Raw genomic sequence first — 16,593 nt, forward strand, 5'->3', positions numbered from 1 at the left:
GCCCAGGTTCAAACCCTGGTCGGGAAATTAAAATCCTGCAAGCCCTGTGGTGCAGCAAAGAAAAAAAAAGACTATACTTTTTTAATTTTTAATATTTATTTATTTATTTGGCTGTGCCGGTTCTTAGTTGTGGCACGGATCTTGGTTGCTGTGTGCGGGATCTTCCTTGCAGCATGCAAACTCTTAGTTGCGGCATGTGGGATCTAGTTCCCTGACCAGAGATTGAACCTAGGCCCCCTACATTGGGAGCGCAAAGTCTTAGCCACTGGACCACCAGGGAAGTCCCAAGACTATACTTTTTTTTTTTTTTGCTGCGTTGGGTCTTCGTTGCTGCACGCGGGCTTTGCTGTAGTTGCGGCGAGCGGGGGCTACTCTTCGTTGCGGTGCGCGGGCTTCTCATTGTGGTGGCTTCTCGTTGCGGAGCATGGGCTCTAGGCACGTGGGCTTCAGTAGTTGTGGCTCACAGGCTCAGTAGTTGTGGCGCACGGGCTTAGTTGCTCCGTGGCATGTGGGATCTTCCCAGACCAGGGCTCGAACCCATGTTCCCTGCATTGGCAGGTGGATTCTTAACCACTGCACCACCAGGGAAGCCCCTGATATCACTTTTATGTGGAATCTAATTTAAAAATGATACAAATGAACGTTTTACAAAACAGAAACCGACTCACAGATCTCAAAATCAAACTTACGGTTACCAAAGGGGAAACATGGGGGGAGGTGATAAATTAGGAGATTGGGATTAACATATACACATTACTATATATAAAATATATATATATACTGATTCACTTTGCTGTACACTTGAAACTAACACAACACTGTAAATCAACTATACTCCAATAAAAGTGTAAAAAAGAAGGATGCTTTATGGTTTTTGACCTGAGAAGCTGGGTGAATGAGGGACCATTTACAGAGATGGGGGAGACTGAGAGAGGAATAGAGTTTTTGTTTTGTCTTTGTCTTCGTCGTGGAAGGGCAGGCCCTGGAGGCAGTGACTCAATAGTTCGATTTTGGGGAAGTTAGCATTGAGATGCCTATGAAACAGCAAAGTGGAAATGTTGAGGAGGCAGCTGGATTTTGAATCTGGAGAGGACCAGGCTAGAGATGTGAATTTGGGACTTACAGTGAATACAGGCTATTTAAAGGAATTAGAGGGACTTCCCTGGTGGTCCAGTGGGTAAGACTCCATGCTTCCAATGCAGGGGCCCTGGGTTTGATCCCTGGTCAGGGAACTACGTCCTGCACGCATGCTGCAACTAAGACCCGGCACAGCCTAAATAAATAAATATACATATTTTTTAAATAAAGGAATTAGAATGATAGAGCTCTGGAGGAGCTCATACTGGCAATTAAGTGCTCCAGCCTGAAGCCTCACAGTCTGCGTCCACTCAGGATGGACTTCTGCAAAAGTCCATCCTTGCCCCTTGTATTTAGATTGTGGTTCCCTTAGCTCTTTTTTCCATATGGCTTGATTCCATCTGCAGTCTCCTAGAGAATATTCGGTCCCCTGATGGCTCCCTTGAAAAGCACCACTGGCAACATGGATGGACCTGGAGATTATTATACAAGTGAAGTAAGTCAGACAGAGAAAGACAAATATCATATGATATCGCTTATATGTGGAATCTAAAAAAAATGATACAAATGAACTTATTTACAAAACAGAAATAGACTCACAGACTTAGAAAACAAACTTATGGTTACCAAAGGGGAAAGGTTGAGGGGGGGGAGGGCTAAATTGGGAGTTTGGGATTGACATATACACACTACTATATTTTAAATAGGTAACCGACAAGAACCTACTGTATAGCACAGGGAACTCTGCTCAATATTCTGTAATAACCTAAATGGGAAAAGAATTGGAAAAAGAATATATATATATATATATATATATATATATATATATATATACACACATACATATATATATATGTGACTGAATCACTTTGCTGTACACCAGAAACTAAAACAGCATTGTAAATCAACTATAGTTCAACATAAACTAAAAATTAAACAAAGAATGAATGAAACAGAGAAAGAAGGAAAGAAAGAAAGGCACCACTGAAGATTTTCTTTTCAGGGTATTTTTGGGGTTGCTTTGGGAGAATTTGGGGAAGGAAGGGAGGTATCAACAGATGTGTGTGCTCATTAGACCAATTTGCTACACTCTCCCAGAAGGCTTCAAAATACAGCAAATCAGAACATGTCCCTGTTGTGCTTCAGGCTCACTGGCCTTACTTTATGTGCCATGAATGTGCCATGCTGCTTCTCACCTTAGATCCTTTTCTTGTGCAGTTCCCTCTGCCTGAAATGCTTTTCCCTTATACCCAACTTCCTGGGTAACTCCTCCTGGACCTTTAGTTCTCAGCATAGATACCCTTTCTCAGGGGGAATTTTCCCAGCCCCCCTTCACTATGGGTGGTAGACCCTCTTGGGTACTTGACAACTCTGGTGTAGAGGCTAAATTTGGTTGAGTGCTGCCAGACAACTGTCCAGAATGGCTGCTCAAGCCCAGACTCTCACTAACAGTACGTGAAGGTTCTTGTATCCCCACATGACTGCCAGCACTTTGTGTGACTCGGTTTTCTAATTTTTGCAAATATGATGGGTGTAAAGTAATATTTCACTGTTTTTTCTAAAATTTGCACTTCTCTAATCATTAGTAAAATTGAGCATGTCTTCATATGCCTGATAACCCCATGGGTTTCCTCTTTTGTGATCTGTCTGTTCCTATCCTTTGTCCATTTTTCTTTGGGGTTCCTGTCTGTTTCTTGATGATTTCCCAAAGCACCTTTATATTCCAGATGTTTAACCTCTGGTAATTTCAGCCATAGCAAGTAGATATTTGCTGTTATGTCTGTTAACTTTGTGTATAGGATCTTTCATTAAACAGAAATTGTAAATTTTTTTTGGCCGTGCCGTGTGGCTTGTGGGATCTTAGTTCACCGACCAGGGATTGAACTCATGCCCCCTGCGGTGGAAGCAGGGACTCCTAACCACTGGACCACCAGGAAATTCCCCAGAAACTGTAAATTTTGATGTGTATACTGTCATTAACATTCTTCCTTGTGGTTTGTGCTTTTGAAGTTTTGTTCAGGAAGTCCCTCCCCATATCAAGGTCACATAGGCTATTTTTTTCTATTAATTTATAGTGTTTCCTTTTACATGAAGGTCTTTAACCCGTCTGGAGTTACTGTTTGTATATGGTGTGAGGTAGGGCTCCAGCTTATTTTCTTCCAGTTTTCTAAGCACCATCTACCTTTCTGGCCTTAGAACACATCCTAATACCTGGTAAGTAAAGTCTACCTTCTTTACTTCTCTTTTCCAGAACTAATTTAGCTCTTCACAGACCTTTATTCTTTTATATAGATACTTATTTATTGACATATAATTCACATACCATAAAGTTCATCATTTTAAAGTGTACAATTCAATATATTCTCTCAGAGCATTAATGTCTTCATCTGTAAAGAGAACAATTCCATCTCAAGAAATTGTCGTTGGGACTAAATGGTATTTTAAAGGTACTTTTGAATAAAAGGACATTGTTAATTGTTAGATAAAGATATCTTTACTTGAAATGAAGATAAGTCATATATTGCCCTAAAAAAATAAAAGTGTACAATTCCATGGTTTTTAGTATATTCAGCCATCACCACTATTTAACACCAAAGCATTTTCATCACCTCAAAAAGACACGCTGTACTTATTTGCAGTAACTGCCCCCTGCACCCACTGCCATTCCGTTCTCTTCTCCCCTCAACCCCTGGCAACCACGAATTAACTTTCTATCTCCATGGATTTGCCTATTCTGGGCATTTCACATAAACGGAATCATGCAATATGTGGCTTTTTGTGTCTGGCTTTTTTCACTTGGCATATTTTCAAGTTTCATCCATATTATAGCACGTATCAGTACTTCATTTCTTTTTATGGACAAGTAATATTCCATTGTATGGATGTACCTCATTTTGTCTGTCCATTCATCAGTTGGTAGACATTTGAGCTGTTTCTATTTGGGGGCTATTGTGAAAAATGCTGCTTTGAACATTCATGTATAAGCTTTGTGTGGACTCTTTATATACATTTTGAAATGTTTTATTGACTTTCTTTAAAATATTCAGCTGGGATTTAAATTAAGATTATATTGAAATTATATATTAATTTGGGTATAATTGAAATATTTATAATATGAAATAGTCTCATCCAAGAGCATGAAATGTGTCTTCATTTATTCAGATCATCTTTTATAACTATTAGTGAAGTTTAACATTTTCTCTATAGAAGTCTTTTTTTTTTGGCCACACTGTGCAGCATGTGGGATCTTAGTTCCCCAACCAGGGATCGAACCCATGCCCCCTGCATTGGAAGCATGGAGTCTTAACCACTGGACCGCCAGGGAAGTCCCTCTATAGAAGTCTTATTATCCCATTTATACTAGTTTTCTATTGCTGTGTAACAATATTACCATAAGCTTCTTAACTTGAAAAAACATTAACTCACAGTTTCTGTGGGTCAGGAGTCAAGGTGTGGCTTAACTTGGTTCTCTGATTAGGGTCTCACAAGATTGAAATGAAGGTGTTTACCAGGGCTGCAATCTCATCTGATGCTCGACTGGGGAAGGATCTGTTTCCAAGCTCACTCAGGTTGTTGGCAGAATTCAATTCCTTGAAGTCATAGGACTGAAGGCTTCAATTTCTTGCTGGCAGTCAGCTGGAGGCCACCCTAGGTTCCTAAAGGCCACCCTCTGTTTCTTGCTATGTGAGGTTCCCCAAAGTGGCCACTTGTTTCATTAAAGCCAGCAAGGGAGTGGGAGTTGCCTCACAAGTTGATCATTTCAACCTCATTTTTAACATAATTATCTACATGTAATCATGTACATCTGGTCACCTTTGGACACACACACACACACACACACACTCAAAGGGAGGGGATTACCCAAGGATGTGAACATCAGAAGGCAAGGATCATGGGAGTCATCTTAATTGCATGTCCAATACATCATCCCTGGGTATATACTCTTCTGGTCCAAAGGGGATGTGTATAAGGATTTTCACTATAAAGTTGTTTGTAATACTGAGGAGATAGAGGCAGTTAGAATAAATGGATTAGATATATTCACAACATAAATGGATCTTTCTTTTCCTCACTTTTGATTTATGTCGTTACCATACTTTGTTTTAATTCCAACCAAAATGAAAATATCTTTATTTTTATCTGATTATAATAGTAATACCTATTCATTGAATCTTTTTTTCCCAGACAACTGAGAAAAGTGTAAAGGAGAACGTGACAAACCATCAGTTATCTCTCCCTGCCCCCAGTGACATGCCCTTCCATACCACTGACATGCCCTTCCTAACATTTTTCCCCCTATGGATACACAAATTTTACCAAAGTTTTGTTTCCTTTGATGAAGGAGTGCAAAGAAATACTTTGAATCCTTTTGATGCTTGAAATCCTTTTGGAACAATATATGAGTAAAATCTATCAATGTATCTATCTATATATCTATGGAAAAACAAGTAGATACAGACAACAAAATAAAGACAGACGGGAGGAGTGTTGTGGAGATGAAGGGAGAGAAAGAATCAGAGGCAGGGAGAGACAGATGGGAGGGGAAGACAGAGAGAGCTATGGACGCATAGGGTCAGAAAGAGAAACACAAAGCCATGGAGAGTTGAAGATACTGGCAAACAGACAAGGAGAGGATAGAAAGGAACTTTTATTGAGCTCCTGCTGAATGTCATTAAACCTTCAAAGCCACTCTGGGAAGCAGCTACCAGTAACCCCTTTATGCAGGTAAGGGGCTGCACATTAGAATGGTGAACTGACCTATGTATGGTCACATCACCTGGAATGAACTCATCACCCTGTAAAGGCCCTGGTCCATAGGGCATCCGTAACTGTTTATCCAATGAACAAAGTCATATATCTCCTCCCCAAGGAGGGAGAGGCGAACACCAGACCCCCATTCCCCTCCACTGCGTCATTTTTTCCTGCCTGTCTGCTGAGACGACAGCAAGGTCTGTTGCCCTGGCAACTGCCCTCCGACCGCCATGGTAACCGCCATCGCAGTCTCCAGCTCGCCACCTTGCCCCTTGGGCATCTCCATGGCAACGGGCGGGATGGAGGGGCTGCGGGAGCTCCTAGGCTGCGCCTGCGTAGGGTGGCGGGAGGGGGTGGGCAGGGTTCCCCGGCGTGCGCAGCCGCAGAGCACCGCATCCGTGTCCCGCTAGCCCAGGCGCTGCGCACTTGCCAGCCAGTCCGCCCGTCCGGAGCCCGGCTCGCTGGGGCAGCATGGCGGGGTCGCCGCTGCTCCGCGGGCCGCGGGCCGGGGGCGTCGGCCTTTTGGTGCTGCTGCTTTTGGGCTTACTCGAGCCGCCCCCCGCGCTCTGCGCAAGGCCGGTAAAGGTGCGACCCGGGTCGGGCGCGGGGTGGCGGTGGGGTGGAGGATGCTACCAGCGAGGGTCGGTGCCCGGCCTCTGGCTCTTCTTCTCGCTGGTCCTGCTCCCGGGACGTGCGGAGAGATCGGCCCGGGTGGCCGGGGGTCCAGACGCCAGTCTGCACCCAGGCCATGCCGGGGTTGGTCTCTTGGGTGTGCGGGTGGCAGTGTGCGGGGCTAGTCGGGCCACCGCACTCTGCTGGTCCGCCCGGGCTCGGCCCGCCCGCCGCCTGTGGCGCTGTCCATGGGACTAGCGCGATTTAAGGCAGGGGCATCGGTTTGTGTGCGCATGGTTTGTGTGCGCATGATGTGATGATAGGGACGTGAGGGTGTGCTCTCCCTGTGTGTGTCTTTTCATGTAAGGGCTTCCGAGCGTCCATACAAAGGTGCCAGTGTGGGTCTGGGTGTGCACTGTGTGATGCTTCTGCGTGTGACTTTTCTCAGTGACACTCTGTGCTTGTGAATTCTATGGTAATGGCGTGACTTATGGGCGTGTCTTTCTGTGTGTCTGTATGATCTTGTTTTTGTTTGGGAGAGAGTGGTCTTTGCACCCCTGAGTGCATATCCCATTTTGGTTCTGTTGAACTGAGTGACTAGGATTTTGTATGTGTGTTCACGAGGCTGTTCCTCCCTGCTTCTTTGTGGAGCTGTGTCATTGTGGGGAGAGGAGCCATGATGTCTCTTTCTGTGCTGCGTTATGTCTTTAAGGGTGGTGCTTGTTCTTGCATCTGGATGGCTTGGCGATTGTAACCGCGTGAGCATCAGTGTGCATGAACATGTGCAGTTCCTTGCGTGTGGATGTGGCAGTGTTGAGTTGCATATGTGACATCTCAAGGCCTGTCAGTCCAAATGAGTGTGTGTGAGGCCATGATTGTGTGTGATCCCCCGGGGTGTCTGAGGGGTGGTGGGCATCAAGGGCACTTGGGGTACATCCTCTTCATGAAGAGTTCAAGGCTGTCTGTGTCAAGGATGGTGTTTTTCTTAATTAAATATTTTTTATATATGACATAATACATTTAAACATATGTATATACAATGTAAGAAATAATGATAACCCTCTTGTGTACCCATTACTCAGCTTAAGAAATCGAGCATGACCAATCGTTAGAAGCCCCTGGATGCCTCTCCCTAAGGCAGCCCCTCTCCTCCATAAGTATTTTCTGTTAATTGATCCCTTACATTTGTTTGCAGCTTATCACATATGTATGTATCGCTAAACAATATCTTGTCTAGTTTTTCCTCACAGAAATGGAATCATACTGGGTGTGTGGCTCCTGGTAGTCACTAGGGGTCACTAGGAAGTCATCAGGGTGTCTAGTAGTCGCAGGCAGTCTGCAGTGGAATTCTGTAACTTGCTTTTATTGCTGCATTTTTTTTTTTTTTTTTTTGCGGTACGCAGGCCTCTCACTGTTGTGGCCTCTCCCATTGCGGAGCACAGGCTCCGGACGCGCAGGCTCAGCGGCCATGGCTCACGGGCCCAGCCGCTCTGCGGCATGTGGGATCTTCCCAGACCAGGGCACGAACCCGTGTCCCCTGCATCGGCAGGTGGACTGTCAACCACTGCGCCACCAGGGAAGCCCATGCTGCATAATATTTTATCCCATGAGTATATCATGGTTTATAGATACATTCTCAATACGTCAGCAACAACATTTGGGTTGTTTCCAGCTTTTCTTTCTTTTTTTTCCTCCCTTCACTTTTATGTTATTACAAACAGTGCTGCTGTAGTTCTTCATACACTTGTGTCCAGCAGTATATGTGCAAAAGCTAGTCTGAGGTGTAACACCCCAGGAGTGGGGCATAGCATATGTGCATCTTTTAAGACATTGCCAAATTGTTCCTCAAAGTTATCTTAACAATTGAGTTCGCAGCAGCAATGTATAAGAGCTTCCATTTTTTCTATATCCATGTCAACATTTGACATTATCAGACTTTAATTTTGGCAATCTTTTGGACGTATTCTGCATAGTGTATCTCACTGGTGTTTTAATTTGCATTTTTCCTGATTACTAATGATGTTCACTATTTTTCATTTGTTTAGTAACTTTTGTTTTTTTTCTTTAAAATTTATTTATTTATTTTTGTCTGTGCTGGGTCTTCGTTTCTGTGCGAGGGCTTTCGCTAGTTGCGGTGAGCAGGGGCCACTCTTCATCGCGGTGCGTGGGCCTCTCACTATCGCGGCCTCTCTTGTTGCAGAGCACAGGCTCCAGATGCGCAGGCTCAGTAGTTGTGGCTCACAGGCCCAGTTGCCCCGCGGCATGTGGGATCCTCCCAGACCAGGGCTCGAACCTGTGTCCCCTGCATTGGCAGGCAGATTCTCAACCACTGCGCCACCAGGGAAGCCCTAGTAACTGTTTTTGGTTCCTCTTTTGTGAAATACTTGATCATCAATTTTGCCTATTTTTATATTAGTTTGCTTTTCTCCTACTGCTTTTTAGGCATTCTCTGTTTATTGGACATTAATCCTTTATTGACTGTTTGTGCTACAAGCATCTTCTCCCACTCTGGTTTTACTTTTCGTTCTTTTTAGGATGTCTTGGGATAAAAAGAAATCCTTAATTTGAATGTAGTTAAGTTTATTTGTCTTTTCCTTTCCATTGTTCCCAAATTTGGATCACTTGTTCTTCCTGCACAGTTTATTGAAGGAGTTGGTCCTGTCCCCACTGCTCTGCAGTGTCTCCTCTGTCGTAGCAAGTGTCAGTGTGTGTAGATCTGTTTCCAAGCTCTGTTCAATCCTATTCCTTCCACTGCAATCGAATCTGCAGTTTAACTTGCCCATTTAATTTTTGATTTCATTAAAAGTATTTTTCTAGATGTTCTAGATGTTTCTTTTTCAAATCTTCATGGTTATTTTAATGGTCATTAGTTCCCCTCTCATACTTTTTTTTTTTTTTTTTGCGGTACGCGGGCCTCTCACTGTTGTGGCCTCTCCCGTTGCGGAGCACAGGCTCCGGACGCGCATGCTCAGCGGCCATGGCTCACAGGCCCAGCCGCTCCGCCGCATGTGGGATCTTCCCGGACCGGGGCACGAACCCGTGTCCCCTGCATTGGCAGGCGGATTCTCAACCACTGCGCCACCAGGGAAGCCCTCTCTCTCATACTTTTGATAGTCTTTTATTTCTTTAAATTTATTGAAATTGTTTCAAAACTGCCTGAACTGAAAATTAGTCACTGGGTAATTTATTTTACAGATAGACTTGCACACATGCCAAATGATATATGGACACGGTTATTCATCCCAACATTATTTATGAGAATAGCAAAAGATTGGAAACACCCTAAATGTTCATCAATTGGGGTGGTTAAATAAGCTATTATACATCCATACAAAAGAGAATCAATACAGAAGAAAGGAAGGAAGAGAGAAAGGATGCTCTTAAGGTACTGATCTAAATATAGATTCCAAAAAGCAAGGTGCAGAACGGTCTGCTACCTTTTGGGTAAAACAAGTGGACAATAGGAATCTATAAAATGCAAATACAGGTTCCTGTTGTCCACAGCATTGATATAGAAAAATCCATAGCTGTCATATCTACCATCGCTACTCCTATCAAACAAACAAACAAACAAAAAAACCCTGGTCTTGGGCTTCCCTGGTGGCGCAGTGGTTGAGCGTCCGCCTGCCGATGCAGGGGACACGGGTTCGTGCCCCAGTCCGGGAAGATCCCACATGCCGCGGAGCGGCTGGGCCCGTGAGCCATGGCAGCTGAGCCTGCGCGTCCAGAGCCTGTGCTCCGCAGCGGGAGAGGCCACAACAGTGAGAGGCCCGCGTACAGGAAAAACAAAAACAAAAAACCCTGGTCTTCAACAGCCCTGGGGCAAGTTCTGAGTCACTAGGAAATCGTTAGGGGTGGTGAATCTAGGGGTCTTTGGTGGTCCTAAGAGTGTCCAGATATTTGGGGGTCTCCACTGACCTTAGGGGTGTCTACTCATGTTTGAGGGGCCACAGCGCCTTTGTTGGCATGTTGGCATCTAGGGATATTTGAGATCCACGGAGTCCCTCGGGTTGGGGGTCCCTGGCCTGACGGGCGCTGACGACCTCTCGCTCCCCACCTGTCTTCCCGCAGGAGCCCCGCAGCCTGGGCGCAGCCTCTCCGCCCAAGGCTGAGGCCAGCGCTCCCCGCCGCTTCCGGCGGGCAGCGACTCGAGGAGAGGCGGCGGGGGCTGTGCAGGAGCTGGCGCGGGCGCTGGCGCACCTGCTGGAGGCCGAACGGCAGGAGCGGGCGCGGGCCGAGGCGCAAGAGGCTGAGGATCAGCAAGCGCGCGCCCTGGCGCAGCTGCTGCGCGTCTGGGGCGCACCCCGCACCAACGACCCGGCGCTGGGCCTGGAGGACGACCCCGACGCGCCAGCCGCGCAGCTCGCCCGAGCCCTGCTCCGCGCCCGCCTGGACCCCGCCGCCCTCGCAGCCCAGCTTGTTCCCGCCCCTGCCCCCGCCCCGGCACTCAGACCCCGGCCCCCAGTCTACGACGACGGCCCCACGGGCCCAGATGCCGAGGACGCCGGCGACGAGACGCCGGACCTGGATCCGGAGCTGCTGAGGTCCCCCCAACAAGGGGTGGTCGGGGCGGGGGGGGGTGGCGCCTATATCCCGGGAGGAGGAGGGCGAGGAGCGGCGGGGGCCTGCTTCACGGGGTGGAGGTGCGAACACCTAGGTCCTGGAACCCTGGGAGGGAATTTTCTAGTCCTGCACCTAGGGTGTGGAGGTAGAGGTGCCTGGCCGGCTTCCTTCGTCCGAATGGGAGGGGGGTAAACTATAGTTTCAGGGATGGAAGGCGGAGACATCTGTCTCCTGGAAGCAGTGGGATGCCTGGGTGGGAGGAGGCTGCCAGGTCCCCAGGCGGTCAGGGGTAGCGACGCTGTCCAGGTCCTAGGGCCGGGGCGTTGACGCACGGACACGTCCTCACTGCATTCCGCTCTGCTCCCCTGCAGGTATTTGTTGGGGCGGATCCTCGCGGGAAGCGCAGACCCCGAAGCTGTGGCTGCCCCGCGTCGCCTCCGCCGAGCCGCTGACCAGGACCTGGGCCCTGAGGTCCCCCCTGAGGGCGTGCTGGGGGCCCTGCTGCGCGTAAAGCGTCTGGAGACCCCCGCACCCCAGGCCCCAGCGCGCCGCCTCCTACCCTGAGCACCGCCTGGATCCTGCGCATACTCCAGCGGCCCAGGACCGCCCCGCCCCTGACACCCCAACAGCCACTGTTGCTGCCCTGGAACCCCAAGATCCCCACCCCTGACCCCACAATAAATATGATCTGAAGCAACTATGTGCTTGTTTGAGTGGCAGTGTCTAGGGGGCCGGTGGACTGGGTGGAGATTGCTGCCCTCAGATGAGGGAAAAGGGGCCCCTGCCCTCCATCCTGCACTTTTGAGACAACCCCTGCCTCAGTCTTCGCCTCTCTTCACTGGGGAGATATCCATATGGACAATGGCAGTGCCCACCCAGATTCTGTGCCGTTTCTAGGCCTCGCTTGGGAATGGGGAGCCCAGAAGGCTTTGAAGCCACTTTCAGCGGCATCTTCTGGGGGTCCATCCTCCTGGGGACCAAGTGGTGGTCAAGGGGTGGCTGTTTGTGAGGCATGTGAATAGAGCTTGGGCGGTGCTGGCACGGCCACTTGCACACATGAGCCCCTGCCTCCTGATATGGGGAGGGGCTACCAGCAGGAAGAGAAACGGAGTGGGCTGCCACTCCCGGCCAGGGGTCAGCCCTCCCAACACCATCACCTCCTGGCATGGAACTCTCTGGGCCTTGAGAAAGTGTATTAGTCAAGGTAGGAGGATAGGATGTATTTTGTTAGTTTGATATGTAATGTTTAGTTATATAGTATAGAAGCCACTCTATCTGTACTCTTACCCCAGCCCTGAAGGTATTGGGAGTTGGTGTGGTTAACTGGTTTGTGGTCATGGCCTGTGCACTGGCTATTCCCTCTGTCCCTAGTTATCCACAAGTTTTTGCCCAAATGTCACCTTTTCAGTAAGGCTTTCCTTGACCTCCCTGTCACTCTATTCCTTTGCGTGCCTTTAATACATAGCCTTATGTTATATCTACAAGTGCAGGGATTTTTAGTGTCTTGCTTGCCTCTGTATCTTTTGTACCCAAAGCAGGGCCCAGTACACAGGGGTCTCCCCCACATTTCTTGAATGAAATAATTCTCACAATTCAAGTAACATTCTCCCCAGTCTCATTCCCACCCACATAACACTTGGCATGGAGGCAGGTTTGAAACCTAAGAACACTATTTAATTTTGCACAAAATCAACTTGACATAATATATAACCAACGCTACGGCCCCACATTGCCAAAAAGCCCATCACCAAAAGAAAACCTCCCCAGGAGAAGGGTCCATCTATCCCCAGTACACCGACAGTGTCCCACACAGCTAGTTGCTGGGGGCGGGGAGCGGGGGGGGGGGGGGCGGGCGGGGGGCGGGTCTCAAGTGAAGGAACCACCACCCTGGTCTGGGGGAGGGTCCACTTTTCTAGACCAAGAACTTCAGGCCACGGAGCAGCCACAGCGGCACATGGCCTTCTGGTGCCGGCCTTTATCCCCACCTGGCCCTGCCATGGCCTCCTTTGCCATGGCCTCCCGGACTCTTTGGATCTCATGGATGAGCAGGGAAAAGGCCTCCTCCACACCTTGGCGTGTCTTGGCTGAGGTCTCCACAAAAGGGGCCCCCCAGCTCTTTGCGAGGGCTGCAGCAGCAGCACGAGCATCTCCGGTGGTGGTCACAAGGTCACACTTGTTGCCCACAAGGACGAGGGGCTGAGTGTGGTGCGGGCCCCAGGTGGCCCGCATCTGCTGCAGCTGGGCTAGAGACGAGGGGTCATCGAGGGCGAAGACACCCAGCACACCATCCCCAATCGCCACACACTGGTCACGCAGGGCCCGATGAGTGGCCTGCCCCGCCGTGTCCAGCACATTCAGAATGCAGCCTCCGTGGTCCAGGGCCATCTCCTTCCAGTAGGAATCCTGGATGGTAGGGTCGTGGTCTTCCACGAAGCACTGGTGGTTCAGCTGGATGGTCAGCGCGCTCTTTCCCACGCCACTCGCGCCCACTACCACGGCCTTGTACTCAGGCAGCTGCTTGCCAACACCCCTGGAGGGTGCCCGAGCCCTGTGGCTCTGCTCCTGGGAGCTAGGGCTCCAGGTGCCCAGGCCCAGATCAATCATGCTAGGCTTTGTTGGCAGCGCCATGGCCCCAAGCGGGCAGCTCAGGGAAGAGATGTGGACAGCAGGCCCTGCAGGTGGAAAGAGAAGAAAGACAAAGGGGGTGGGGGGTTTGGAGGTTAGGTGAGACCATTTAGGGGCAAGGGGACAGCCAGGTGTCATCGAATCAACATTTATTGAGTGCCTAGTGTGTGCTAATCACCTAATATACTATAATACATTGTTTATGTTGTTTATTCTCTCTCACTCCCCTTTACAACATAAACGCTGTGAGATTTTAAAAACAGCTTAATTAATTTACATACCGTAAAGTTAGCCTAGCTAAAGTGTACAATTCAATGTTTTTTAGTACATTCACAGAGTTGTGTGACCATCGCCATAGTCTAATTTTAGAACATTTCCAGTCACCCGGAAAAGACACCCCCTGCCCATTAGCAGTCCCTCCCCATTCCGGAGGGAGGGCAGGGATTTCGTCTGTTTTGGTTTCGGATTGTGTCACCATTGGACCCCAACCTGGCACACTGCTAGTCATAGTTTGTGCCGAGCAACATTCCTGCCCCCAGGAGTTTACGTTTTAAAAGATGGAGACAATAAACCAAATAGGTAAGCAAATGATGAGGTCTGTTAGCCATTGTCATTGGAATTTAGTCTTTATTGCTTATTCAACATACAGCTGTTGAGAACCTACTGTGGGGCAAGGACAAAGAGGTGGGGAAAAAACAGATTAAGAAACCCCTGGCCCTCATGAACGTGACATTCTAGTCGGGAAGACAGGCAACAAAGATAAATCAGTAAAAAATGTTTCAGCAATAGGTGATAAGCAGGCAGAAGGTGCTTGGTTAATGTTAGGTATTTCTATTATAATTTAATTTTCATTCATTAATTCGAGGACATTCCTGCGTGCCAGGCATTGTGATGGGTGCGGGGATGGGGGGTGGGGTGGGGGGCGGGGATATGGTGAGAACAAAATAAAGTCCCTGCCCTTGGGAGGGTTAGATTCTGAAAGCGAGAAAGAGACAATAAACAAGATAAGCAAGTAAATTACCATGTAGTTAGAAGAGGATGGGCACACAGCAGGTACTCAATTAGCGTTCACTATTAATACTAAGTCACCATTAACCCATTCAATACACATCCTGGTCTTGGTTCGGTGTGTGGCCTCAGGAAATGCATCATAATGGCTGCGGCCCCAAGTATCCCAGGAAGCCCTGGGACAGTGGCAGCTGGGGGGCAGGTGGTGGGTTTGAGGGATCCACAGGGGGTAGGGGTGGAGGGGGAGTTCTGTGGAGTTTGGGATCCGGGGGTCAGGGCTGGGGGGCTAGGTCCCAGGTGGGGATCCAGCTGTGGGGCCCTCAGCCCAGAGAGGATCCCTGAAAAGAGTTGTGGAATGTGCTCGCCCAGGAAGAAGGGGGCCATGATGAGGAGATGTAAGCAGAGGACAGAGCTGAGGGGAGGGGGGCAGCAAGGAGGCCAGGGCAGTAGTGCGGGCCAGCAGTGGGGGATTTGGACAAGCCGGGTGGGATTCAGAGATGTTCCGAAGGCAGGCCTGACAAGATTTGCTGAGGGACTGGGAAGAAGGGGAGGGAGTCCAGGCGACTGGAGAGGTGGGTGCCGTCACCCGAGGCAGGGCCTGGTGAGGGGGCCCTCGCTCTGGGCGGGGGGTCGCTGGAGCTGACACCGAGAGCACCGGACACTGGCAGCGGAGCGCCGGCCGACCTCCCGACACCTGGCGGGGCGCTAGGCCGATGGTGCCATGGCCGCTTCGTCAACAAGGAGCTGTGAGCCGCGGTGACTGGCCCGAGGTCACACAGCCCATGGCAGGGCGACACGGGAATACAGAAGCACCGCAGTGCCAAGTGCCGTACCCCTTCCTTTGTGTCACCTCCCTGACCTGAGGGGAGCAGGGGGCGCCCCCCCAAGCGCAGTCCCACCTCCTTCCAGGCTGGCCCGGGCCCCATACACGTATCCCCTAAGCCCGGGTGGCTGGCCAGCGTGGGGCTGGGAGGGGGGACCCCCAGTTTCACCCCAAAGCCGTGACCCCGTGCTCGGCCTGGACCTCCCCGCTCAGCTCCCGGCTCCCCGCTCGGCGCCCACACCCTCACCCAGGCCCGTCCTTACAAAGGCGGCCCAAAGTTGCTGGCCCCTGAGGATGGGAGGAGACAGGGGAGGGTCCCCGACACCCGACCTCGGCCATACCCCCACAGCCCTAAGTGGAAGGACCTCTCAGGTCGGTGCTGGGGGGCCTGGGCGGCCCGGCTCACCTGTGTCCCGGGAAGGCCGGTGGCGCTGGGACCCGAACCCTCTGCTGCTCTGACAGGACTGACAGGGAATGAGACGTTGGTCCCAGCTGGGGGTATGGGGCGAGGTGGGGATGGGCGGGGAGGGAGTGCGCATGCGCAGCCAGCCGCCCTTGGGCCCCTCCGCCGGCTCACCCCTGTCCCCCGCCCCGGGGTGAGTGCTGGGTCACTGCCCGCCAGGCAAGTGTGCGCAAAGGAGGTCTTCTTGGGGTGCGCTGTGAGCGGTGACCCCCGCTGTGTGCCCCGTGCATCCTGCTGCACCTCTTCCTTACCTTATCCCCACCTGGGACGTGATTTTGTGTTTTTACTGCGTGGGGGGGTGTGTCAGATTTTTGACCTGAATGTCCAGACTTTGCCAAATGTTTTGTGAGGGCCTAAGGCCCTGGAGCTTGTGCTGCCTCAAGTGGGCTTTTTGGTAGCATGGGAGAGAGTTGCGTCCGGTCCTGGAGGGAGAGAGTTGCAGAGGAGGGGTTATTTTGTAAAGGCAGAAAGAACCTGATTTGAGGTGGATGTGTTCCAAGCTACGCCATTTTGTAGACTCCCTTGCAGCTATGGCGGTCATGTGACACAATTCTGACCAATAAAATGTAAGCAGGAGTTGTGGGGGCAGGGGCAACCACAATGCTCCTTCAAAGAGGATGACTGAGCTGACCCTTCCCTGTCCCATTCTCTTCTTCTTGATTGGGTGGGG

General features: G+C 49.9%; 2 protein-coding genes across 2 annotated transcripts; one reads left to right on the forward strand and one right to left on the reverse strand.

Annotated features, from left to right (window-relative positions):
- The first annotated feature begins 6,245 nt into the window (after positions 1-6,245).
- Positions 6,246-11,702, forward strand: PCSK1N (proprotein convertase subtilisin/kexin type 1 inhibitor). The gene is made up of 3 exons (XM_022563784.3): positions 6,246-6,414; positions 10,513-10,985; positions 11,376-11,702. The coding sequence occupies exons 1-3, from the start codon at positions 6,301-6,303 to the stop codon at positions 11,566-11,568; spliced, it is 780 nt and encodes a 259-aa protein (XP_022419492.1). The 5' UTR covers positions 6,246-6,300; the 3' UTR covers positions 11,569-11,702.
- Positions 11,703-12,930: 1,228 nt separating this feature from the next.
- On the reverse strand, positions 12,931-13,656 carry ERAS (ES cell expressed Ras). The gene has a single exon (XM_022563829.3). The coding sequence runs from the start codon at positions 13,630-13,632 to the stop codon at positions 12,931-12,933; it is 702 nt and encodes a 233-aa protein (XP_022419537.1). The 5' UTR covers positions 13,633-13,656.
- Positions 13,657-16,593: the final 2,937 nt, after the last annotated feature.

The sequence above is a fragment of the Delphinapterus leucas genome, chromosome X (assembly GCF_059928025.1).
Source record: "Delphinapterus leucas isolate spDelLeu-1000000601 "Yukka" chromosome X, BTC_Dleu_Yukka2, whole genome shotgun sequence".
In the NCBI taxonomy this organism is placed as follows: domain Eukaryota; kingdom Metazoa; phylum Chordata; class Mammalia; order Artiodactyla; family Monodontidae; genus Delphinapterus; species Delphinapterus leucas.

Bases quoted from the DNA above. Each gene is read 5' to 3' on its own strand.
- PCSK1N (XM_022563784.3), top strand. From the start codon at position 6,301: ATGGCGGGGTCGCCGCTGCTCCGCGGGCCGCGGGCCGGGGGCGTCGGC. The intron at 6,415-10,512 runs GTGCGACCCGGG...GTCTTCCCGCAG, and splicing joins TCTGCGCAAGGCCGGTAAAG to GAGCCCCGCAGCCTGGGCGC. The intron at 10,986-11,375 runs GTCCCCCCAACA...GCTCCCCTGCAG, and splicing joins CTGGATCCGGAGCTGCTGAG to GTATTTGTTGGGGCGGATCC.
- ERAS (XM_022563829.3), bottom strand. From the start codon at position 13,632: ATGGCGCTGCCAACAAAGCCTAGCATGATTGATCTGGGCCTGGGCACC.